The sequence below is a fragment of the Mastigoproctus giganteus genome, chromosome 8, assembly GCF_048544385.1.
Source record: "Mastigoproctus giganteus isolate SK-2022 chromosome 8, ASM4854438v1, whole genome shotgun sequence".
NCBI classification, from domain to species: domain Eukaryota; kingdom Metazoa; phylum Arthropoda; class Arachnida; order Uropygi; family Thelyphonidae; genus Mastigoproctus; species Mastigoproctus giganteus.
The window spans coordinates 44,345,071-44,372,351 of record NC_143582.1 but is presented as its reverse complement, the minus strand read 5'-3'; the positions used below and the strand labels follow the sequence as shown (position 1 = coordinate 44,372,351).

The 27,281-nt window shown below is 36.5% G+C and overlaps 1 protein-coding gene across 2 annotated transcripts in view; it reads right to left on the bottom strand.

Moving 5' to 3' along the window:
• LOC150081498 (adenosine kinase-like) overlaps nucleotides 1–27,281 on the bottom strand; it is a 174,350-nt gene that overhangs the window by 48,398 nt on the left and 98,671 nt on the right. For both annotated transcript variants that reach the window (XM_090379332.1, XM_090379333.1), the window contains exons 6-7: nucleotides 26,141–26,246; nucleotides 5,198–5,368 (exon numbers count right to left, since the gene is read on the bottom strand). In XM_090379332.1, coding sequence (XP_090235458.1) covers nucleotides 5,198–5,368; nucleotides 26,141–26,246 — 277 coding nt within the window. The remainder of the gene's footprint in view (nucleotides 1–5,197; nucleotides 5,369–26,140; nucleotides 26,247–27,281) is intronic.

The following is a 27,281-nucleotide window of genomic DNA, read 5'->3' as shown; positions in this document are numbered from 1 at the left end:
CATCATGACAAGTGTTTCTTCACTAATTTTTTCTTCTTTGGATTTCTGTTTCCCTATAGGTTTCTTGGGCTTTATCACTTTCAGAAAGTTGTAATATTCCTCGTCGATATCTTGGTCCTGAGCAGTCTGCAGAAGCTCAAACTTATTCTTAAGTTCCAGTACATACTGTTTTTTCTCCTCCTCTGTTATTTAAAACACCTTTGTATTTTTTACTCGAGTCAGTTTTTTCCTTTCCTACATCTATATCAAGTGTACATCTTACCATTCTGTGATCACTTCCAACATTTGCCTTATTCAGGACGGTAACATCATTCAAAATATATCTTCTGTTAGTGAGGATGAAGTCGATTTCATTAGTTGTTAATCCATTTGGACTCTTCCATGTCCACTTTCTGTTCACCCTTTTCTTGTAAAAAGTGTTCATTACTGACATTCCTTGAGATTCTGCAAATTCCACAAGTCTTTCACCTCTTTTATTTCTTTCACCAATTCCAAAATTTCCTATAGTTCCTCTTTCTGCGCTGTTTTGCCTTTTTCCAACCTTAGCATTGAAGTCCCCCATAATAATAGTGTAGTGGGTTTTCTGCTCATCTAGAAGACTCTCAATTTCAGTGTACATTTCTTCAACCTCTTCATCATCATGGCTCGATGTTGGTGCATAAATCATAATCTTTAGCTTGTACCTCTTAGAAATCTTGAGTATTAGTCTTGACACCCTTGGTGATGTACTTTTGAATTCCAAAATGTTGTTTTTAAAATCTTTATGGACCAGAAACCCAACTCCACCTTCACTCCTTTCACTGTTTCCATTGGTGTACAGCAGATTTCCACTTGATAAACTTATAAGTGATTCATTTCTTCTTCTTGTTTCAGCCAAACCGATGATATTCCAATTCACATTTTCTAATTCCTTTTCCAGCTCTAATATCCTGTCTTCACCGATGAGTGATCGTACGTTATAACAGGCCAAGTTCAATTTCTGTGCATGGCAGCCTGGTCGCACCCAGAGATTCTTAGCACCCTCTGCTTCCACTCTGATCCTCTCGCTGCCATAAGAGGGAGAGTGAAAGCTGCTGGGGACTGAGGGCCATTTGTATTGTTGTGCTATCATTGCTGGAGGGTTTGGTCTTTTCCTCTTCACGCTGACCAGGCGTCTTGAAGAGGAAAAAACTTTCTTGCATAATTTGCACCTACTCAAAAAGTGCAATTTCAATATCAAAAATTATTGCTGCAGAAATTTATCTGTAGCATTGAACCAAAAAAAGGTTTTGAGCTTTGGAACTTTTGGTTTCCCTTTGCTTGTTGCATGCTGCCCAGAGATCTGTTATACAGAAAACAAATGAACTATTTTTGTCACTCTGGATTCTCTTCTACCCATGTCTGATGCCTTTGTAGAGGAAAATAAGGATAAATCTTTTGCATGTAAGACCTTTTGCTGTGTGTGTCCTGCTATCTGAGTGTGTTGGTGGAAATCACACTTGACAATTACATTTCACTGGATGACCATAATGCCACCACACCAATTTTAATCAATAACAACACTGTGGATAGTTCAGCCCAGTGTACAAGGAAAAAGTGATAGTAACCATAGTGTTATCCACAACAAGCACTTTAAGTATTCTTGGAAATGTTAGAAAATGTGCATCACTTTCTGGATGTTCACCCAGGTGGAGAAAATTAGTATGAAATGGTAAATAATTTTGAACAATTGTGGCAAAAAATTACAATGCCATCTCAGAAAAAAATTAGACGATTTCCTTATTAAAAAAAAAGTAGCATTACATAATCATCACTGGTATAAAAAGAAAAATGTTATTCAAATTACTGCACTACACTATATGGCATGACATTTGTTTTACTTAATTGATGTGATCATTTGTTTTGTTAATTATATCCCATTGACAGTATTACAAATTTCATTAGGATTTTAAAAAACAGAACCTTCCACTTTGACTTCCATAATGTGAAATACAGTTAACACAAAATTCTGATAACACATTGTAAAAAAATTTGTTATCCAAATATTAAAAAAAAAACAAAAAAACCTGTTACAGTCCTTGGCATTTCACAGTTTAATGATTGCACCACTTAACACATTTAAGTACTGCCATCTGTTTTGTGTTTCTAAGTGATTGTAGACCCAGTTTATAGAGTAAATGGGGGAGGGGGGGTGATTGCCTCTGTTCTCCGATTTGGGCTTACAATGGCTGAAATTGTCTGCATAGCTGCCAAATTGACTTTCAAAAAGATGGAGATCAGGCATTTGTAAGCAGGAGGAAAACAGAAGGTTTTTGGGCCAAAACAAGCAAAAAGCATGGAACATGTTTAACAAAAAGTTGGAGTGTTTGTATAAAACAGGAGCTAAAATAGATTTTTTTCAAAGAAAGCAGGAGGTTTTTTAAAGCCCACAGTGCACTAGAAATTAAATTTCACTGGCAAAATATACATTTTATTTTAAAATACAGCCATTGACTGTTTACCAGTAGAGCATAGAATGTTCCAGTTTTGCTTATAACAGATGTAAAAATCACATAACATGAAAAAAATTCTTATGTAATTAACATAAAAAAAATGGGGGTGCTTGAGTGAAATAAATGATAACACAGTATACATGCATGAAAGTTATTTCACTATTATTTTTAAAGATTAAATGCACAAGGCATAATGTTATGGGTTGAGATTAACTATATAATATTGGTGTAAATAAACCATAGTTTATCCATAAATTTAACTACATAGGTAGTGTAACGGCATCATTTGATTATATCTCATATTGTGGCTACCTTCATAATGAGACCAGGTATTGCACTACTTTGAATAGGCGCCTCCATAGCCAGGTGGGTAGGAGCAGCAGTGCGTGCACACACTTCTTGATTAGACTGGGGTTCGAGCAGGTAACCACCAAATATGGAGGATGTGGAAAGGTCAGTGGGATGACCACCGCATATCTCTGGAGCAATATGGCCTTAGTTGCTAATGCTCCTAAAAACCAAACAACAACAACTACTTCGAATAAATAACACTTCTCTAGTAGAGGAAACCACTTTTATTTATTCTCAGTGGGCACGCAGGTACCCTGATAATGCAGACATGCTGTCAATGGTTGTGAAGTTAATTCCACGCAATGAGAGATGGTGATGCCAAATGGTGAAGATAATGATATATTTTAAAGACTAAATGCACAAGGCATAATGTCTTTAAAATATTATCATGATCTTCACTATTTGGCATCTCTCATATTGTGGAATTAACTTCACAACCGTGATGGCATGTCTGCATTATCAGGATACCTGCCAGCCCACCGATGAGTGAGCCAATAAGCTCTAAAACGAGTCTGGGTGGTGGTGGTGCCCACTGAGAATAAATAACAGTGGTCTCCTCTACTAGAGAAGCATTATTTATTCAAAGTAGTGCAATACCTGGTGTATCTCGTTGTGAAGGTAGCCACAATATGAGATATAATCAAACAATGCCATTACACTACTTATGTAGTTAAATTTATGGGTAAACTATGGTGTATTTACACCAATATTATATACTATTATTTTTAATATACATATATATATATAGGGTGTCTCAAAAATATTGATACAAACGTTTAGGGGAGGTAGGTAACATCTAAAATCTAAAGGGATTTGAATCGCATAGGAACCCATAACCGGAAACATCACGGGAAAGTAGCAGCAGAGGCACAAGAAGCAGAAATGACACAAGACAGTAATTAGTGGCAAACATTTATTTGACATAATATTAACAATGGAGTACGAGATGGATGCATTTCATGATGTTACAACAGATGCTTGCTCGAAGGTTCCACCATGAGACGTGATGCACGCATGACACCGGCGCAGCATGGATTGGCGGACACGGTCGAACACACCTGGAGTTTCTTTGACAGTAGCAGTAGTGCAGACAAGTCTTGCCACAAGATCCATTTCCGTCTCCACAGGCGATTCATACACAATAGATTTGAGAGCTCCCCCCACAGAAAGAAATCAAGGCTTGATAAAACAGGTGAGCATGTGGGGGGGGGGGCAGGCAATGGGTCCACCAGGGCCAATCCATCGACGCCCAAAATGCCTGTTCAAATGGTCACGAACACATCTTCCATAATGGGCAGGTGGCCCGTCATGTTGAAACCAAATGTTGCATCTCACATTTGATGGAACATCGTCAAGTAACCCTGGTAGAACTTGTTCAAGCATCATCTGATATTTAGCAGAGTTCATGCGGAATGGTAACAGGTATGGGCTGACTAAGCAGTCACCGACCGTACTGCCCACACATTTATTGTGAAGCGATTTTGTGCCGCATGGGGGCGTACACCATGTGGGTTGTCACGAGCCCACACATGAGCATTGTGCTGATTGAATAATGCCTTCCTGAGTGAAATAAGCCTCATCTGTGAACAAAACATAGGCTGGAAAATTCAAGTCTTGAACACTTTCTTGGAGAAACCACTGCGCAAAAGCCACACGTGCAGAATGATCTTGGGGGAGCAGTAACTGAACCCTTTGGAGATGAAAGGGGTGTACGGAATTGTCGTGCCAGACACACTGTACACTGCAACGAGACTCTCCTAAGGCAGAGGCAACGGCACGTGTGCTGCTAGTAGGATTATTCTGGACGGCATTCACACTTTCTTGCATGGCGGGAGTTGAGTCGAACGTGGTCTGCTCGCACTACTCCTGTTACCTCTAAATGACCCATAATCGCACAAATTTTGATGCACACACGCAAACAAATGGTGGTCCGGTACATGTCTGTCTGCGAAGCGTTCTCCATAAATTCATTGAGCGGCTCATCCATTGCCCTCTGCTAATCCATACATTAGGTGCATGTCTGCCAGCTCACAGTTCGTATATCGACTACTGTGCCGTCTACTGACTTACGATGACATTTCCAGTTATGGGATCCTATGCGATTCACATTCCTTTAGATGTTACCTACCTCCCCTAAACATTTGTACCAATATTTTTGAGACACCCTGTGTGTGTGTGTGTGTGTGTGTGTGTGTGTGTGCGCGTGTGTGTTTTTTAAATTGATGTTACACAGGAATTGAATCTTTACTGAATTGAATACTGATTATTATTTAACAGCATCTCAGCACATGACATAATTTTATTTAATTTTATCAGAGCAAAGCATTTTATTCCAAAATGCTCATGAATGCATTTTGCCCATATAACATTCTTACCTCTGTATTCCCAAATAAAATGTCAACATAAGGCATGGCTTCCATCATTGGTTCTTTAAAATATTGACTTAAGAAAGGAGCACTCAGATTCATACAAAAGACTTTATTATTACTGCATGCATGCTGACCAATTTTAAGAATAGATTCTGGACTTACTGTTAAAAAAAATCCCTGAAAATAAAAAGGCTAATCCATTATTTTATAATAATTACAACCTAATAACAATGACAAGAAAAAATTTCTTAGGACAGCACATGTAAAAAAAACGCATAACATGAAAAACTGTTATGTAATTAACATAAAAAAAACAAACAGGCACTTGAGTGAAATAAATGACAACACAGTATACATGCATGAAAGTTTTTCATGCATGTATACTGTGTATACCATCAAAAGCAAAACTCTGTTAAGTAAACTTATTACTTAAATTATTGGATTTTTTTTTTTTTTTTGTTCTGCTCCAAATTAGTAGTGCAGTTATTTGCATTTATTTATGAGATAAAGTAAGTGAAACTGGTTCTAACTGTATCAAGGAAATAAGTAAAAAAACATGAGTTGAAGTAGGAAAGAATTTTTCCACCATTGTTTGTTGTATTGATATAAGTGTGACATAAAAACTACTCTTTTATGTAATTGTGTAGATGTATAATTAATATTTTAAGCATTTTACACAAAATGAATTACAGAATTCATATTGTGAACAAACAGAATTACACAATATGTGTAATTCTGTTTGAATCAAGTTTCTGGCATCCCCTCCCTCAACCCATGCACGGTACTACTAGTACAAATATAAAATAAACACTATGTATATGTACTAATACTTAACACTAGGTGGAAGATGACTCTCATCAACCGGTGCAATACCACCACTACGCTTATTGGAGACTTGAAGTGGTCAAACCGATGTTTAGTCACCAGAGCAGTCTCCAGCATCCACCCTCATCTTCTACCCATGCACATACTAAGTACTATAGGTTTTGATACCTTTCATGGTTCAGGTTTTCGCAAAAAAAAAAAAAAAAAAAAAACACCTATAATGTAATTGCACAACATAATACATAAATAATAAAACAGGCCTATGTGCTCTGGATTCATAATGCAAAAATTTATTTTTATTTTGTTACACAGAGCATTATTGTAGTTTTATTAATGCTCTGTGTAACAAAATAAAAATAATTTTCGCATAATACATAAATGTAATTTTATGGCACATATTTACATACTGCCATATAAGCTGAGAATAGTGTAGCTTTATTATTTCACTTAAATATTGCTTAGTTTAGTGTGATATGTTTAATTTAAACTATAATCATGCACCAAAGCACAGCACTTGGAGAAGAAACAGGAATGTTTAGGATTGGGGATAATAATGTAACTGTCCACTGCATTTCTCTATAAATTAGGGTTTTATAGTGTGTCCTATTGCACCATGTTTGTGGATCAAACTGTAGCAAAAAAAGGGATAAACCTATTTGTATATGAATAAACTGGAACTGTGAAAAATGATGGTACTTATAAATTGTGAGTAAGATGGGATCTGAATTTGGAATTGTTCTTTGACTTGTAATGCTTTTTTTTTTTTTTTTTTTTTGAGTACCTGGTTTAGGATCTGATCTTTCTTGGGAGACCAACTTTTGATTGTTTTAACCCCTATTGTATACTTCTACCCTATTATTGGGCAATAACTGGAGGAAGCATGTGGGATGGGAAGGGGAGGACTTATAGAAGTAATGAGCCAGAACTTCATCTAGGTAGTAGGTCCTGGCTTGCCCCCCTCATGGGGCAAGGAGAGAAACCAGATAATTACATGTCCTGCAATCATGTGGGCCAAATGGCCAGTTGCACAACATGAAACCCACCACCACACTATGGTATATATAAACCACATTGACAGACCTTTACAGTATGATATCTACACACTGCCCAGCAGGGTGGCCAAAAGTTAGCTGGGACCACCTATACAAATAAAAAAAAAAAAAAAAAAAAAAAAAAACCTGTAATTAACCACCTGCCAATCTTAGTATCATCTGCAAACAATTAATGAAGGCTTATCAAGCTTAGACAATAAGCTTTATAAGCCTTCATCAATATATACTGAAAACAGTATGGGGCCTAACGTATACTCTGAGGAACTCCATTAACAACATTAGTTCATAAAGAACAGTGGCTATTAATGACCACTTCCTGCCACTCTATTCCTTTATCCATAGTAGTAGCTTTCTCCTAATATCACAGTGCTCTAATTTGTACAGCAGTCTTATGTGGAATAGTTTCAAAAGCTTTACTAAAATCAAGTACAGTATGATGTTGATATTATTTTTTACATTTAGTTTCTTTGTTACTACACCACAGTAGCATTTCAGTTTTTTTTTTTTTTTTTATGTGAACCCCAAATACAAGAGGTATTAGAACCTATAGTACTTAGTACCGTGCTTGGGGTGGAGGTTGAGAAGATGAAAGAAGATATTTGTTGACATTGGACTTGAACTTCTGTAGATTGTAATTTTCAGGAAATACGTATGAAGGAAGGTTGTTCCAGAAAATGGCAGTTGAATGAATAAATGAGGAAGATGAAAAGTTGGTTCTGTGGGTTTGAAGTTGGACAGTAAATGGATGTTGGCTGGTGGCGGCACGTGTTCGGACTGTTTTGAAAGAGAGAGCAGGAATTATAGAAGCCAATTCAGAAGAACAGTGCCCATGGAAGTATCTGTAGAAGAGGCATGCAGTGGAAACAGTACGTCTATGAGAAAGCGAGTGGAGAGACTCTGTTAGAGATGGATCATTAATTAACCTAACTGCCCTCTTCTGAATGGAATCAAGAAGCCTGAGAGAGGTTTTGGGGGCACCACCCCAGTTGTGGGAACAATATTCCATGGCAGGGCGGATTTGCGATTTATACAGAGTGAGCAGCTGTTTGGAAGAAAAGTAACGCCGAGAGCGAAAGAGAAAACCAAGTTTTTTAGATGCAGAGGAAGCAATATTTGTAATGTGCTTGTGCCAAGAGAGATTAGAAGTCAGGGTAATCCCCAAAAGAGATATATCATTTTGCCTAGGAATCGGAGTGTCACTAAAGATAAGCATAGGAGCAGAAGAATCCTTTTTGCGAGATATAAGACAAGACTGAGTTTTAGAAGGGTTGAAATCAACTAAGTTGTCTTTGCCCCACTGGAGAATTACCTGAAGATCAGCATTTAAGGAATTGGTAGCAGATTTGTGAGAAGTTGAAGCTGATTGAGCAGGACAAGGTTTCTCAAAATGGAAAGTTGAATGCAATGTGCTATCATGGGCAAAACTATGGATAGGATTTCCAGTCAATGGAAGAAGGTCACTGATATACAAGAGGAAAAGAGTGGGGGAAAGAACTGAACCTTGGGGGACACCAGCATTAGTGGAGAAGTTAGAAGACAGAGAGCCATCTACCATCACCCTCAGTGAGCGATCAGAGAGAAAACTGGATAACCAATTACTAAAAACAGTTGGCAAACCATAAGATGGAAACTTGTTTAGAAGACCTTTATGCCAAACACGATCAAAAGCCTTTGAGATGTCAAGAGCAACTACTTGTGTTTCACCGAACCTTTCCATTGAATTAGTCCATAAATGGGTAACATAAGCCAGAATATCTCCAGTGGATCGACACTGACGGAATCCATACTGGCAATCGTTGATCAGACGAAATGTTTCTAGGTAGTTTAAGAGTTGGCGGTTAATTGATTTCTCCATTACTTTAGAAAGAGTAGAAGTAACTGCAATGGGACGATAATTGGATGGGAGGGATTTGTCACCCTTTTTAGGAACTGGCTGGATATGAGCAAATTTCCAAGCAGAAGGAAAAACACCTCTGGAATAAGAAAGTGAAAAAAGGCGGCAAAGAATAGGAGTAAGTTCAGGAGCACAGGTTTTGAGAAGAAGTGGAGAAATACCATCAGGACCTGGAGTTTCTTAGCATCAAGATTCATCAAAATCCTTCTGATATCCTTTTGACGGAAGACCACAGGAGGCATTGAATGGAGCGTGTTGGGAATGGTGGGAGGTGTTTTACCAAGATCATTAATACATGAGCTGGAAGAAAAATGGGATGCTAGCAGGTCAGCTTTATCCTTGGCTGAAGTGACAACAGAACCATCTGGTTTGGACAGAGGTGGGAGCAGAGATGGGCAAAAGTTGCGGCCAATAGCTTTGGCAAGAGACCAGAATGCTCGGCTACCATTAGGGCAAGAAGCAAGTTTCCTACTCTTAGCCTGTTCAAACTCTAGTTCGGATTGATTAATAACTGCTTTACAATTGTTGCGAGCTTTGGTGTAGGCAGAAAATGAAACTGAAGAATTAGAAACAAGCCAATTACGATATGCAACATTCTTCTCTTGGACAGCCTTCTTAGCACATTTATTGGAAAACCAAGGTTTAGATAAAGGACGAGATTTTAAAGTGGAGTGTGGGATAAGGGATTCCATTCCTGCAAGAATAATTTCACTGACACGATCTGAGCAAACGTTGACATCAGAAGTTTTGAAACAGTAATCCGACCAAGGAAAAGAAGAAAAGAAGTCTCACAGGTCATCCCATTTTGCATTCTTGTAATGCCAAACAACACGTGGTTGGGAATAGCCATGAGATAAAGGTTCCATTGGAGAAGAGACAATCACCAAGTTGTGATCTGAAGTGCCTAAAAGACCTCTCACTTCGACTGTGTACTTAGAAGGGTTGTTTGTGAGAAAAAGATCAAGCTTATTGGTTGTATGATTAGGATTGTCCGGTATTCTTGTAGGTAAATGAACAATCTGTGCTAGGTCATTAGTAATTGCAAAAGCCTCAGCATCTCGACCTGCTGGGTCGGTGTGACTAGAAAACGGAAGCCAGCTGGAGTTGTGAACATTAAAATCACCAAGGAAAATTACTTCACTGTTGGGAAAGTTGGACTGGAGAAAGTCAAGTTGCAAAGAGAGGAAGTCAAAGAGCTCCAAGTGATTAGTGGAGTTGGGAGAACGGTAGAGACAGCAGATGAATTTGACACAATGAGGTAGAGAGATTAAGCCAGAGAAGATCAAAGAGAGGAGATTCTAAATTGCCAAGTCTCTGACAGGGAATATCAGAACGGACATATGCACAAGTACCAACTTTGAGGTGAAAGGAATCATACAGCGAATAATTTGGGCATCTGAGATGAGCAGTAGATGAATCAACCGATAACTGTGATTCTGTCAGAAAAAGTACATGGGGTTTGGCAGACTGCAAGTGGAAATGGACATCGTTGAGATTAGAACTGAGACCACGTATATTTGTGAAATGAATTAGAAAGTCCTTGGGAGGTTTAGATCTTTTGGCAGATAAGCTTGCTCTATTAGTTTGACAATTCATGGTGTATTCAATAGTAAGAAAAAGTAGGCGGGACATGCTGTATGAAGTAATGAAATTTTTGGATATGGTGTACATGTGGTAAGAATATACCCAGATCCTTGACATAACGTGGCCTCGACAATGCTCCCCGCATACACACTACTCTGACTCCCTCCAGTCACTATCTGGCAGAGTAGAGGTAGCAAGATTATACACTAGCTGATCAGGAAGCTTCCTAGAGAGTTACCAATGGGTTTAGTCCGGTGTACTAACTAGTGGCCGGCCTGCGAACACCATTTTAGAGCTGTAACCTCGAAATGTAAGGAATATTGGATCTCGCCACGACGTTCATCATAACCTCAAAAGTCATCAATCATACTGCATGATGGAAGAGATAGGGAAGGGTTGACCGGAACTTAGCTCTAGAGACTAAACATGGGTTCCACCACTTCAAGCCTCCAATAAGCAAAGTGGTGGTATTTCACTGGTTGATGAGTCATCTACCACCTAGTACTGCCTGGTAACATAGAGGGGCGGCATTCCTCCATGTGGTGTGTGCGCCACACCTCGACCCCTACTTATGTTGGTTCACACCTGGGTGGTCACCCACCATGTACTTGTGCATGGAGGTTATACCCAGGATTACTAACAGTCCCACCATCGTGAAGGTGCAAGCAGAGGATTTGGCTGTCACAGACTGTTTGGACTTCGCCGAAATTGGGTCCACTTGACTTGAGTGTCACCCGAATATCAGTTCCATCAGCATTTTAGACTCCCAGGTAGCAAGTACAGCTTGTCTGGCATATCTGAGAGAATGTCTGTGACAACCTCAACAAAGTTACTACACCACAGTAGCATATCATAGTTACTACATCAGACTGGCCAGACAAGATCCCACCTTAACAAATGAATGATTTCTATGAAACTGTATTTCTGTCTACTTCTTTAATCACTGACTGCAGACATCTGCAATCTGGACTTTCCCGGACTCCAAGGTTACCCTCACATGGCCAAAGGTTTGCTTACCTCTTTTGCTGTTTCTTTTAATATAATTGGATAGGTTTCATTAGCCCAAGATGCTTTATTTACTTTAAGCTTCAATATTTTCTCCACTTTTTTCTGAATTATCACAAAATCATTTGTAACTCATTATACTTCTGGTATTTCCAGCCTCAAGAACTTCTTCGTGCATAAATGTAGATGCAAGTTATTTAAGCATTTTGCCAGCAATCCAAACAGCTCCAATGGTTATTCACATCCAGTGGATTAATGTCGTTCATATCTTTCCCTGTAGTGCCAAGAAAAGTGACAAAGAATTCTGTTCTACTATTCTAATAAATAGTTGCTAATGTTGCTTCATAAATGTAGATTTAAATTCGCTTTTGCTAAGGATTTTTTTTTGCAGTGTTTTTAGGTTAGATATTTGAGACACTTAAATGCTGAGAAAGAATGACATTGGTTTGCATAGATTTCAAAATACTGGGAGGGTGAGGCTAGCTACCTGGAAATTAAATGCATTTCATTTGTTATAAATATCACTTTCTATGGATGGAAGATTAACATTTTGATGTCTAGGTAAGCTGATTTTGTTAGTTAGATAATTAGCTTTTTGCTCACAAGAATTGGTGTCTTTCACAATGAGCTCCTTGGAGTACAGATTAGTACACTTATGAAATCAAAATCCAAAACACATAAATTGTGCAAAAAACAAAAACTAAAAGCAATTTTTCAGATTCATATAAGGCATCAACTTATCTACAAACTAAAGGCATGCCCACAGATATGCTTCTAGTTTGTAGATAAATCAATGTACCATCCAATCCATAATTATTGAAGACACATGGGGGCAACTATTTTTTTCCTTCCCAGTAAGTTGATTAGGATCTTTATATAAGCCTTCTAATACATTTTCATCTATCTTGTAAACTCCTCTGACCCTATAACCTGTACCTCAAGATAGGTTGGTGAGGTACAGGGTCAGAGGAGTTTAAAATATAGAGAGAACAAAATTATCATAGCAGCCACATGGGTAAGAAGCATAGTCAACTTAAAGTTGTGCTAATTTAGCCTTGCATTTGATCACTAAACTCTCTTTATCTATAGCCTTAGAAAATTAATCGAAGTTTTATATGCAAAGGTGGATGAAGAACCTTAGTATTAGTCCTAGTCTCGTGCAAGGAAGCCCTGAGCTTTTGTTACACTGGCCAACAAAAAAAAACCAAATAAAAAAAATAAACAAAAATTAATAAATCATCGAGTGGAATCCCTCTTCACTTAGGTAGGTGTCTATCCAGCTGAGCTTTGAACTTCTGAGCTGTTAGCCTCAACGACCCATCGAGGCAACTTATTCCAATAATTAATCACTGGCTAAAAGAAAACTTCCTGCAATCCAGTCTAAACTCTCCCACCATAATTTGAATTTATGGCATCTAGTTCGGGAATCATTTATAAAAGTGAAAATTTTGCCCTTGTTTGTTTTATTTTCACCTCTCAGTGCCTCGTCAGAGGGCCCCTGGATATCCGAAGGCCCTCTGAGTATCATTTTAGTGATATTTCACACCTTTCTGGCCTCAGTGCATTCAAGTGGTGCTGGTCTAAATTTATTATTTATTGGCTTATAACTTTGGCTGTATTTGCCCTATAAGTAATATTTTTCAAAATTTCAGATACGTATTCCTTCCACTTTCCTTTCATTTCTATTTCTGTCTTCATTATTTGTTTCTATGCTCATTTCCCCCACCCCTTTTTTAATATATTGTTTCTAGAAATTGTGACATGTTGCATTTTGCTTATGCAGCCACTTACTTTAGCAGTCACCTTTCTTTTTTTTTTTTTTTCGTTTTTTTCCTCCAAACATATTTTTACAGATTTATTTCTAATGGGTGTAGTGAGTGCTAGTTGCTTTTCCCTGCTCATACGGTCCTCTATCAGTAAGTTCTTCTTACTGTTACTGCATTAGGGCCTCTGTGATTGGATTTTATTGCTTCAGTGGGCTGGCATTTCATTCAATATTTCTCCTGTATGTTGAAGTAATTTGCATTATATTGCAATTGCAGTACTGCTCACTGCTGTTGTATCAGGGTGTCCTCTGATGAAACTGGATGCAATGGTCATCTATTTTCGTTTGTCCTATATATCTAGTTTTCTTTTGTGGTTGGTTTATTATGTCACTGTAGTGCTATTTCACACATTTTTGGCCTCTGTGCAGTTAAGTGGTGCCGGTCTAAATTTATTTATTGACTTATAAATTTGGCGGTATTTATCCTATACTTAATATTTTTCAAAATTTAGATACATATTCCTTATATATATTTATATTGTTGGATTTTGCTTATGCAGCCACTTACACTCACAGTCATTTTTTCCTCTTGTTTTTTTCTTTCTTTACACACACACAGTAAACTTTACCAAATATAATTTTTATAATCTTCAGTAAGAATACAATATAATTGACTCTACTAGTACCCAGCCTTGCTTGTCAGCTCCTGGGCTACAGTGATAATGATGCTAATAATTAGAATTAATAATTATTATAAATTTAATCAAAATTATACAAGAAACTTAAAAAACTCCATCACTAAAGGAAGTAAAGTGTATTAACATGGAACCGGGGCTTATATTTTCGTATATCATCATAACTTTATAATTTCTTATAACACAATGAATAATACTACACATAGGGACAACATGCTGCATGGGTATCGCAGCATAAATTGTACCCCAGGTATAGACATGACCACACAGGACCTGACATTTCCTGAAAACAGTCATATAGCATGCAATGCCGCCACACCACAAGTGAATAAATCGAAATCCAATGGACCTAAAGTTTTTAACTTCTTCCCACACACTGATAACTATATAGATAGTCTATGCCAGCAGAATCAACTAAAATTTAAAAAATGTAACAGTAAACTATGCAAAACATGTCCATACATGCATACCAGCACCAGCAAACCTCCGATAATACACCATTTTTTTTGCCATACAAAAAAAATGTTATATACCTAATTACATGTAAAATATGTGGAATTCAATATATAGGGCAAACCAGTACAGAGTTACACATAAGATTAAATCTTCACCATTCACAAATAAAGAAATATGGCGAAAATCCCACCAAAGACAGCAGCTCCAACACTACAGACAAATATACCAACGTAATAGAACTCAGACGCTTCCAAAAACGCAATTTAACTAATATATCTATAGCCAAGCTAGCAATAATGGAAAACACTGCCAAAAGAGAAATTATGTAAAAAATTATACATATAGAGAAATTATGTAAAGTATAAATCCCTCTACCCATATGGACTAAACAATAGATTCAATGGCAGAAATTTCACTTACACTAGCCCCAGACAATGTACATATACCATCTTTCAACTAACTAAAAACTTGCACATTAATGGGATAAAAAATGGTAAAATTAAGCAAGAACACAGGGACTACAACAGGGGTGGGCCACAAAATCTTAACGACTTTGATAAACTTCTTACAGAATGGGATAGTGATCCCATCAACGTGAAAACCATACACAATACCATATTTGCTCTTAAAATCAGTAAACTTAAAGCATTAAGCAAGATTTATCAAAAACTCAATATCCAGAACACACATCTCATCCATACTTTAGAAGATATATTTAAATTCAGAATCGGAATTGATTAACCAGATAGAACAAAAAAAGAATACTGCATTATAAAATTCCTTAATTGTTCATTTGACTACGTCGACATCAGAGATATCATAAATAAAACCAAGACAAAGTAAACTGCAGCCATTATCAACCCACTGCAAGATGGAAGCCTCCTCAACAATTCATGCTAAAGGAAATGGACCATAATCTGCCACGCTGGTCCAGTGCGGGTTGGCAGATCGACCGTATTTAGCAGTCAGGGGCTTGACCCCCTGTCTACTGAAAGAGCATGTGCTACTGCACTCCCGCTCATGACCACTCGGCTACGTAAACCAAGACATACCTTCCTATAAAAAACATCAACATAGAAATCAGAAACAAATACAACAAGCCAATAGGGATGGCCATATGTAACTATAAAAATACCATTGCTAACATGAACACCACAGATCAACCCTATTACTGCCAGGAAAAACAAATATAAAAAATACATAGAACCCCATTACAATCATATCATTATAGGCGACCTTAACATTATAGAGGATCATACCCTAAGAGAGAGAGATTATGAAAAAGGGAACTAAATTCAGATCCAACACCCAAGCCAACCTAAAAAACATATGCAAATCTATTTACATGGATCTTCTACAGTTTGCCTTTAAAACCACCTACAAATTCAACACCAATAGAAGCCTTTCAAAGTTGGATAAATACTTCAACCAAACTTATTCTGGCTAGATTCAAAGAAATCATACCACACCAAAATTGTGTTAAACAATACAACCTTAAAAGAATTAATTATAAAACGAAAGAACTACAAAATAAATTTGTCATTACAAATACAGTTAAGGCCAATAACAACTTCAGCGTTATATGCAAAAAGTTCTACATTGACATGCTTAAAGAGGAGATGAACCTCAGCGATACATATAAGCTCATGAACTCCACACCTAGCTGCATTACCAAAAAACTTATTGCCATTCACAAAAAAAATCAAATTAAAAATAGATAATACAAGATACCCATTCGTATATTGGATCCCCAAATTCCATAAAGTCCCGATTGGAAAAAGGTTCATCACTTCCGGCAAAAACAGCTACATAAAACCATCCAGTAATTTAATGGAGGACAAATTAAATATTATAGCCAACCAACTCACTAATACTAAATTTATCTCCAATAACAAAAATATTTAGACAAAAACAATAGAATCAGAAGTCTATACACTTACGACTTTAAAAACCTTTTCACCCGTATATCACACGACAATTTAAAAAAAAAAAAAAAAGTTCTTTTACACTACTATGAAACTTATCAAAATATAATGGGATATAATAAACATTATTGGCACGACCTTATTAATCTTAATGTCAAAAACAATTACGTACTTATAGGAGACAGCATTTACATGCAGAGTAGGGGAGTGGCCATGGGGGCTAGCAGTTCTTGCTCCATAGCCAACCTTTACCTGCATGCCACTACTACTACTACTATTTCGAAAACAATATCAAAGAAGAAATTATATTCTATAGATATATTGCTGATGTCCTGGTTATCAATTTTGACATTATAGCCCAGGAAATTTATCCTGCAGATTCAACCATAGAATGCACAACCCGGATAGCAACCTACAAGCTTGCTATCTCGACAGCGAAATCACCATCACCAATGACAATGCTTACACTCAACATTATGATAAGAGAGACCATTTTAGCTTCCCAGCTCTAAAGCTTATCAACTGGGAGAGCAATTTGGCTAAGCATATCCATGGCAACATTATTAGAAATCAGATAAACAGGTTAATACACATCTGCAATAATCTAGATAACATGACAGAAGCAATAAAAAAAACCGATAGATATTTTCATCAAGAATAATATACCTGCCAATTTCAGCACACACCATATTAAAGTGGCCATACTTGCGAACCTTAACCTACACCACCCCAACACCAATCCCAATACACTTATTGAAAATACACTGAACCAGTTTAGAACTATAACACCAATAAATGGCCCGTAGCCCATCTTTACATGGTTGTCTAAAAACCAATGTCCATCAAACTAAGATGGTGACTTCCGAATTTTGATTCCTGGGTTTATTGTGCTCAGAAGAGGCTCATCGTCTGACCGCACTGTAACCCAGCTGACCAAATTCCCTCCCCCCCAAAACAGAATCTAATAAATGGTAATTTATCACTTATATCAAACTCCCAACAACAGAATAATCGTGCCTAAGGTATTTTAAACACAAAGTTTATATCCCTTCATTTAAATACAAATACAGTATAAAACAGAGACACAGGGGGAAAATTCACATTGAAGGAGGCTGTAAATATGTATATAGCTATCCTCTCTGGACATACAGGTCATTATGCCTTAGAAAAACTATACCGGCCATTGCCCAGGGGATAGCATTTCCCATATTTACATTACACATATTTTCATTAACATACTTCTTGTATTTAATCATACTAACACTTATTGTACTTGTACAAACACATCATTTTGTTTATACAGGTTCCTTCTGCCATCAGAGGTAACCCCCCCCCCCCACTAACTCAAATATAAACCCTTTCAAGGCTATCAGAACATTTGCATTGACATAAGGCATATTGCCTACAGCAATTTCACCATCACTCCACAGTCAATGAAAAGCACGGCTGCGCAGTATAATTTAATCAACACAAAATAACCAGAAGGCGGGAATTGATCCCTTTTCAGTCTGCACCACAGAACAAGAAGTAAGAACCCATTCTCATTTAATCTGATACATACCTGTTGGACTTTGTGTCGCCTATCCCAGTTTTCTGATTCTGACACTTTTTACAAAATTTAAATTTAACACAAATTTTACAAAATTTAAATTAAACACATATCTTTTCTCATTTATTAGCACTTCCAATTTAATTTCTATTAATTTCAATACAATGACCTAAAAATTAAAATCAGGCAAAACTGGAAGGGACAACAGAAACGGGTAGGTATGAGACATTCTTTTAGTCTGGCTATCAGTCTGCTCAAAGCCCCCAAAGAAGTAGCAGACCGATAACCAAGTGAGAGAATCTTATTTACAATTTTCATTGTTATTATCATCATATTTACGATTTCATTGTTTATTATTATTTTTATTGTTATTTTCATTATTTATTATCATTTTTATTGTTCATCATCATTTTATTTCCATTAATATAATTTTATATAGGCCTTCCAGGCTAAAGCTAGTTTACTTTTATTAATTTGTTAGTTTGGTACACCTAATTCCCTACAGATAGATACCATTAAATAAAACTGACTAATACACACACACACACACACACACACACACACACACACACACACACACACACACACACACACACACACAGTAAGCACCGGTTATAGTGATCACTGGTTATTAGAATCAGCCACTCAATAGAATTAAATTTCAAAGAACTAATCCAAATCAATAAAATGCACTACACTTTCATCGTTTACTAGAATCACATTTTCGGTTATAAAAATTAATTTTGAACGCCTCCGTGATATTTTTCTAAAGCACATTTCTGGAGGCCACAACTATAAAACAAAAACAATTTGCAGTTTTCGGTTTATTGGGCTTTTCTGTTAGTACAATAAACGGGTAGTAAACTATGCTGCTAAAAACCAAATAATACCGATAGCTGGAATTCTGTTTTTTCACGTTATTATGGTGAATGTGTTTTCCCTTTTCTGAAATCTGCTCTTCATTTCTATATCTAAACTTAGTCTCACTTGCGTGGGTCGTGTTAGTTCCAATTTGTGTGTGTGGTGTGCTTTGTTATTGATTGATGCTTATCTTTTTTACTGTGTTTTAAATTTTACTACCAAAAAAAAAAAGTCAATGAACAGAAAGAGTGAATTTGAGCATAAAAGATAAGTTTCGAATTATAGAAACGTACAAAGAATTAAACTTAGGCAATATGTCTCAAAGGGAAGCAGCAATAAAATTAGGAGTGCCTCAGTCATCTTTATCAAAATTGTTAAAATCATATTAAACAGTAATGTGATTAGTGAAATCAGAAAAAGGAAGCGTGAAGGGAAATGCCAAACAGTAGATGAAGATCTGTTAGTTTGGTTCAAACAGGCCAGCTCATTTAATGCACCAATCAATCGTAGTATTCTTCTTCAAAAAGCTAATGATTTTGCTGAAAAACTACACGAAGAGTTTAAGGTGATGGATGGATAGTTGACAAAATGGAAGGTAGAGGGGCATGATATTGTTTACAAAAAACTTCACGGAGAAAAACAGGATTCTGATGGTTCTGCAGTTGACACGTGGTTGAGAACCTCTTGGCAAATTGTGTTAAGCACTTATAATCCTATAGACATATTTAATACAGATGAAACAGGGTTGTACTACAGGGCTACCCCCAAACCACTGAATGATTTTTAAAAATTTCTCTATCTGCAGGAAAGATCAAGGACAGGATTACAGTTCTTTTAACATGCAACATGGTGGGAACAATCAATAAGAAGCCATTAGTTAACGGCAAGAGTAAATCGCCTAGATGTTTTAAAGGAGTGAAACAGCTGCCTGTTGAATATGCCAATAATACCAATACTTGGATGACAGCTTCTTTATTTGAAGATTATCTTCGCAAATGGGATTTGAAATTGGATAAGAAAAACAAAAAAATTGCATTTTTTTGGACAGCTGCCCAGCTCATCCAAAGTTGACTTTCAAAAACATTGAATTAGTTTTTCGACCTTCAAATACCACATCACTGATTCAACCTCTCGCCCAGGGAATAATAAAAACCTTTAAGACCTTTTATAGATTGGATATGAGGCAAAGAATCATCCAGTCTATAGATGAAGGTTCGGGAACATCTGCTATCGCAAAGCAGATAACTGTTCTAGATGCACTTCATAAGACAATGAGTGCCTGGAATGAAGTGGCGCCTCCATAGCCAGGTGGGCAGGAGCAGCAGTGTGTAGCACATGCTTCTTGATTAGACTGAGGTTCGAGCCTGTGCCCACCAAATATGGAGGATGCGGAAAGATCAGGAAATGACCACCACATATCCCTGGAGCAATATGGCCTTAGTTGCTAATGCTCCTAAAAACCAATAATAAACAAACAAACAGGAATGAAGTTTCTGAAACCTGCATTAGCAACTGTTTCAAAAAAATGTGGATTAATTATTCATGATGGGAACTAAGTAACAATACTGATCACACACAGAAAAGCCTGAAGACATGGGTGAACAGGAATTTAATGACTGGGTGGACATAGATGGTAAATCTACAAGTTACAGCTTTAACAGATAAAGAAATTGCCCAGTCTGTTACTGATAACTTTGCCAAGGAAGAGGAGGAGGAAAATGAAGATGAATCTGAACAAATTACAGTTACAAAACTGGCAAACTCTAAGCTATAGAAGTCAGGAGAGTGTTGGGAGAAACTAGTGCAAGTGATCATGAATATAGACTGTTATACAATATTGAAAAATCTATAAATAGATTTAGTAGTGATAATTTAAATTAGATTCCTTTAGCCGTCTCCTAAGGATGGCTAAAGCAATCTAACATAAGTGACTATTTTAAATTATAACCATACTGCAAAGTGGTATGTTTAATTAATATGTATATTAATTAAATACATTACATTAATATGTAATTTATTAATATAATGTATTTAATTAATTCATTAATTATCCACATTACATTAATATGTATATTAATTAAGCAAGGTATGTAAGTATAAATTTATTTTTATTTTGCTAACCTGTGGATAAATTTATTTTTATTTTGTTCGGAACGTAAAAAAAAAATCTGAATATTCTTCCAATTTTTACGTATCATTTAATTGGCAATAAAGTGTAAATTTGTGCTTTATATCTTTATAGCTTCTGGATAATATTTGTCAATTTTTCCTTATTAGAATCGCCATTTATTATGATGACAGCTTCTTCATATTAGATTGCAGGTTAGTGTTATGCCGGTTATAGGCATAACACAATAAACTTCGCATCACCATATTACAATACGAGGGTGATACGAATGCTCCATCTATTCTAATTCCTATCGCTATTTTCACATTATTTTGAAGATCTTTGCTCCTCTTCCCCTCCCTTAGAATTTACCATTTACTTGTCTTATACTTTTTATACACTTCACATACATCTATATATATTTGGTCCTTGAGGTTGTCACAGACATTCTCTCAGATATGCCAGACAAGCTGTACTTACTACAGGGGAGTCTAAAATGCTGATGGAACTGATATTCGAGTGACGCTCAAGTCAAGTGGACCCAATTTCGGCAAAGTCAGGATGGTCACTTTTTCTTACTATTGGCTGTAACTTGTAGACAGCCAAATCCCCTGCTTGCACCTTCACGATGCTGGGACTGTTAGTAATCCTGGGTATAACCTCCATGCACCAGTACGAGTTGAGTGACCACCCACCAACATAAGCAGGGGTCGAGGAGTTGAGACGCTGCCCCTCTATGTTACCAGGCAGTACTAGGTGGTAGATGACTCTCATCAACCATTGCAATACCACCACTTTGCTTATTGGAGGCTTGAAGTGGTGGAACCCATGTTTAGTCTCTAGAGTAAGTTCCAGTCAACCCCTACCTATCTCTTCCATCATGCAGTATGATTGATGACTTTTGAGGTTATGATGAACATCGTCGCAAGATCCAATATTCCTTACATTTCGAGGATACAGCTCTAAAACGGTGTTCACAGGCCGGCCGCTAGTTAGTACACCGGACCAAACCTATTGGTAACTATCTAGGAGGCTTCTGGATCAGCTAGTGTATAATCTAGCTGCTACCTGTACTCTGCCAGATAGTGACTGGAGGGATTCCGAGTAGTGTGTGTATGCGGGGAGCATTGTCGAGGCCACGTTATGTCAAGGATCTGGGTATATTCTTACCACGTGTACGCCATATCCAAAAATTTCATTACTTCATACAGCATGTCCCACCCACTTTTTCTTACCATTGAATACACCATGAATTGTCAAACTAACAGAGCAAACTTATCTGTGATGTCAGGAAGATTGATGAATCTTGATGCTAAAAAAGCTCCAGGTCCTGATGGTATTTCTTCACTAGGGCGCCTCCGTAGCCAGGTGGGAAGGAGCAGCAGTGCGTAGCACACGCTTCTTGATTAGACCGGAGTTCGAGCCCGTCACCACCAAATACGGAGGATGTGGAAAGGTCAGAGAATGATCACCACATATCCCGGAGCAATATGGCCTTAGTTGCTAATGCTCCTAAAATCCAAAACAACATTTCTTCACTTGTTCTCAAAACCTGTGCTCCTGAACTTACTCCTATTCTTTGCCGCCTTTTTTCACTTTCTTATTACAAAGGTGTTTTTCCTTCTGCTTGGAAATTTGCTCATATCCAGCCAGTTCCTAAAAAGGGTGACAAATCCCTCCCATCCAATTACTTCTACTCTTTCTAAAGTAATGGAGAAATCAATTAACCGCCAACTCTTAAACTACCTAGAAACATTTCGTCTGATCAACGATTGCCAGTATGGATTCTGTCAGTGTCGATCCACTGGTATTATTCTGGCTTATGTTACCCATTTATGACTAATTCAATGGAAAGATTCGGTGAAACACAAGTAGTTGCTCTTGACATCTCAAAGGCTTTTGATCGTGTTTGGCATAAAGGTCTTCTAAACAAGCTTCCATCTTATGGTTTGCCAAGTGTTTTTTTGTAATTGGTTATCCAGTTTTCTCTCCGATTACTCACTGAGGGTGATGGTAGATGGCTCTCTGTCTTAACTTCTCCACTAATGCTGGTGTCCCCCAAGGTTCAGTTCTTTCCCCCACTCTTTTCCTCTTGTATATTAATGACCTTCTTCCACTGAATGGAAATCTTATCCATAGTTTTTCCGACGAGAGCACATTGCATTCCACTTTCCGATTTGAGAAACCTTGTCCTGCTCAATCAGCTTCAACTTCTCAAAAATCTGCTACCAATTCCTTAAATGCCGATCTTCAGGTAATTGTCCAGTGGGGCAAAGACAACTTAGTTGATTTCAAACATTCTAAAACTCAGTCTTGTCTTATATCTCGCAAAAAGGATTCTTCTGCTCCTATGCTTATCTTTTGTGACACTCCGATTTCTAGGCAAAATGATATATCTCTTTTGGGGATTACCCTGACTTCTAATCTCTCTTGGCACAAGCACATTACAAATATTGCTTCCTCTGCATCTAAAAAACTTGGGTTTCTCTTCTGCTCTCGGCATTACTTTTCTTCCAAACAGCTGCTCACTCTGTATAAATCGCAAATCTGCCCTGCCATAGAATATTGTTCCCACATCTGGGGGGTAGTGCCTCCAAAACCTCTCTCAGGCTTCTTGATTCCATTCAGAAGAGGACAGTTAGGTTAATTAATGATTCATCTCTAACAGAGTCTCTCCACTTGCTGTCTCATAGACGTACTGTTTCTGCTGCATGCCTCGTCTACAGATAAATCCATGGGCACTGTTCTTCTGAATTGGCTTCTATAACTTCCGCTCTCTCTTTCAAAACAGTCTGAACACGTTCCGCTACCAGGCAACATCCATTTACTGTCTAACTTCAAACTCACAGAACCAACTTTTCATCTTCCTCATTTATTCATTCAACTGCCTTTTTCTGGAACAACATTCCTTCATACATATTTCCTGAAAATTACAGTCTACAGAAGTTCAAGTCCAATGTCAACAAATATCTTCAACCTCCAACCCAAGCACGGTACTAAGTACTATAGGTTCTAATACCTCTCGTGTTTGGGATTTACATAAAAAAAAATATATATATATATATATATATAAATTTTTTTTTTTCCCCCTCCACATTACACTTTTGTAAATATATACAAATTTATATTTTTATTTATTTTAATTTTCATTTTTTACAATGCGTAGGGACTACCTTGTCTACTAGTATTACGATAAAAGGCTGTATATTTGCACCCCCCCCCCTTTTCTAATACTACAGAAAAATTTGGAAACCCAGTGCTTGATACATGGTCAGGAGTAGTCCCCTGATGAATTTTCTGGATATGTATCATCTTTTCATCTACTATATTCAGATTATGCATATTTGCCATCTGATTTGACCTCTTGCTAAATTTGCCCTCCCATATCTGAATATACATAGTGTTATTTATTTGTTTACTTATATATTTTTTTTCCCTCAGTCCCAGTTCATTCTTGCACTAGGTTTTTCAAATTATTTTACCTGTTTAACCACTACTTCACTTCCACTTTCTACTATCCCTTAAACTTCTCTTAGTTCTTGGCACCTTGTGTACTTTTCATTTCCATAGACACCTTATTTATTCTACAAACCACAAATTAATTTTATCCTATTGCTCCCTCTACTGCTGCTCTGTGCATTTTGGAGCATTAGACATAATAACTTTTGTTATTTTCCATTTTTTGCTTATTTTCTTCTCAACTGTTATATATATAAAAACTGCCAGACTAACCAGATTTTTTTTTCAGCCCTTTTCTAACTTTGTAAGTTAATTATTTCATTTTTCCACAATTTTCACCATTTTTCTAAAACTATCAGTTTTTTTAATTAATTAATTATTTAATTGATCACATAGTTACCAAAATTGAGAGGGTGCTGTTATCTTTCTTTGTCATATATCAGGCAGCAAACTGATTTATAAATTCCTTTAACTATATTTCTTACAGAATGAAAGTATGGTTCATTTTCTATTTATTATTTATTTTTATTATTACAGTAAACTAAATTTGATTTTCTATTTGATCTACTATTTCAATAAGGCTGGTTTATTCTTATTATTCCTAAAAACTAAATTTGACCTGCTATTTGGTAGAATTTTATACTTACTATTTTATTTTATTACATCAGGTATTTCTCTATTCTTTATTGGATTTCTATAATATAGTAGATGTGGTATACCATAATTTCTTCAATATTACTTCAAGCACATCTACCTACTGTAATACCAGGATCCCAACTAAAGGGACAGGCAGTTATGCTCCTGGTAAATCCAAAGTATCTCTATAATATGCTTTTTCTTTTTACTTGCTAACCCTAAATTTTTATACCTCAAAATCTATTAGAGCAGTTTGAGGGAAATTGAGGTACTATTGCTATCCTTATTCCTCCTCCTCTTTGCCTTAAATTGGCAAAAGCCTTTCCTTTTCACTACATAATTATTTTTCACTAGAAAATAAACCTATAAGAAAATTTAGTTGGCACTCACTTTCATTATTTTTGATTCACTGCTATCTGTCGGGCTAGCTTTTTCTGCTCTACATTTAACATAAATTGCATCTATAAGTTTAGAGTATTTGAATCTATAATTTTAGAAAGTTGAACCTAGACAAACTGGCAAATAGCAAACAGATAGCCTTAGCCAATTATTGATAGGATGTATTGAGTAGTGCTAGTACTCGAAAACGTACCATTCACTGTATCTTCGTATCATTAATTATCAATGAAACTGAAATGCATCATCATTTTATTATTTTTTTTTATATTATAAATTATGTGTTTAATTATAGGGTATAACAATGGAATCCAAATCAGGTTAAGTAAATACTTGGCCTTATGGCTCTATAGGTATACAGTACTTTTACTCTGAATACCTATATTCCACATTCTTATTAAATTTCATTTGTCATTTGATTCCATGGGTATACATGGTTCAATTAATACTTAAAACACACACACACACACACACACCTGGAAAGCAGCCTTCTAGGTGACCACTGCTTTAGGCAAGGTATACCCAAAGTAGAACAACAGCTCCCACACAAACATCCACTACTCACACAACTGGACTTTCCAGTGTTCTGCAACATCACAGAGTAACACAGCAGAGCTGAACTTCTGTTCAAGGCTGCCCAGCATACTAACACTACACTTTATACATAAATCACACATATTTCTGATACATTTAATGTAGGTTAACAATGTTAATTTGACAATTAATTTAAGATAGCTTACCGTAATATAGTAGAAATGTGCAGCATCAATTACAGCCTTGTTATCAGATTTATCTAAGTGCTTTTCAAGGAAACTATTTGCTGCACCCAAGTTTGCACATAAAGATCTGCAACAAAGTATCATGTAGAATATAAATATATTATTCAAAAATACTGAATTATAACTGGTAGGCACAAATGAACATCTTTGTTGAAGAAAAGGAAAGAGAAATATTCCATACTGAACTAATGTAAACTTGCATATGTTAGCATATGAATACTGGTAAATTTAAAAACATACCATGTTGATATAAATGAGAACTGCTGAACCAATGAAACTAGAAAATATAATAAGTACTAGAAATAAAGTGATGTGATTTATTACAAATTTAGGTTATATACATAACCTAAATTTGTAATAAAAATGTATAAAGCATGCCCAGAAAGCAAAGTACACTTCATTTTCTGGGCATGCCTTATACAAAAACTTCTCTCAAACTACTCCAAGCACCATCTTTACATTTCCAATGACACAATACAAAGAGTATTCCTATCAACAATATTTTCATATTTCATTCCTGACATCTGGAGTGGGGGAGAAACATTATTGTTCATTGGTACAAGTAATGATGTCCAAAGGACTGAAATGATAAGCATTATGGTCAATTAATACAAGATTCTTGTACATGACTAATTTTGAAGATTAACACACACACACACACACACACACACACACACACTTGAATACCCTGCACTTTCCTTCCTTCCCTCCCACCTCATAACATATTCACCATACACAATAACAAGTCCATGGCAAATTTCAAAACCAAAAGGTGGATGACCACAAAACTGATGAAATCAATAAGAGAAAAGAAAGGTGCATGGAAAAAACATAAAATATCAATGTACACTGTACCAAGTACAAATTAACCCACAATAAATTACATGGGGGTGGACTTATGAATGTATTACTAGAACTCATTGTTTATTCCCAAGAATAAAAATTAATAAAACCCTACTTTCTTCTACAAACCTAGAGTAATTCAATATATATGGAATCAGCAATGCCCTTGATAGCACTAAAGGTGACTCACTCTTTAAAGAAAGAGAAAATTTATATAATAACATTAGTAATAATCAGTGACAGTAGCAGGTTTTGGGGA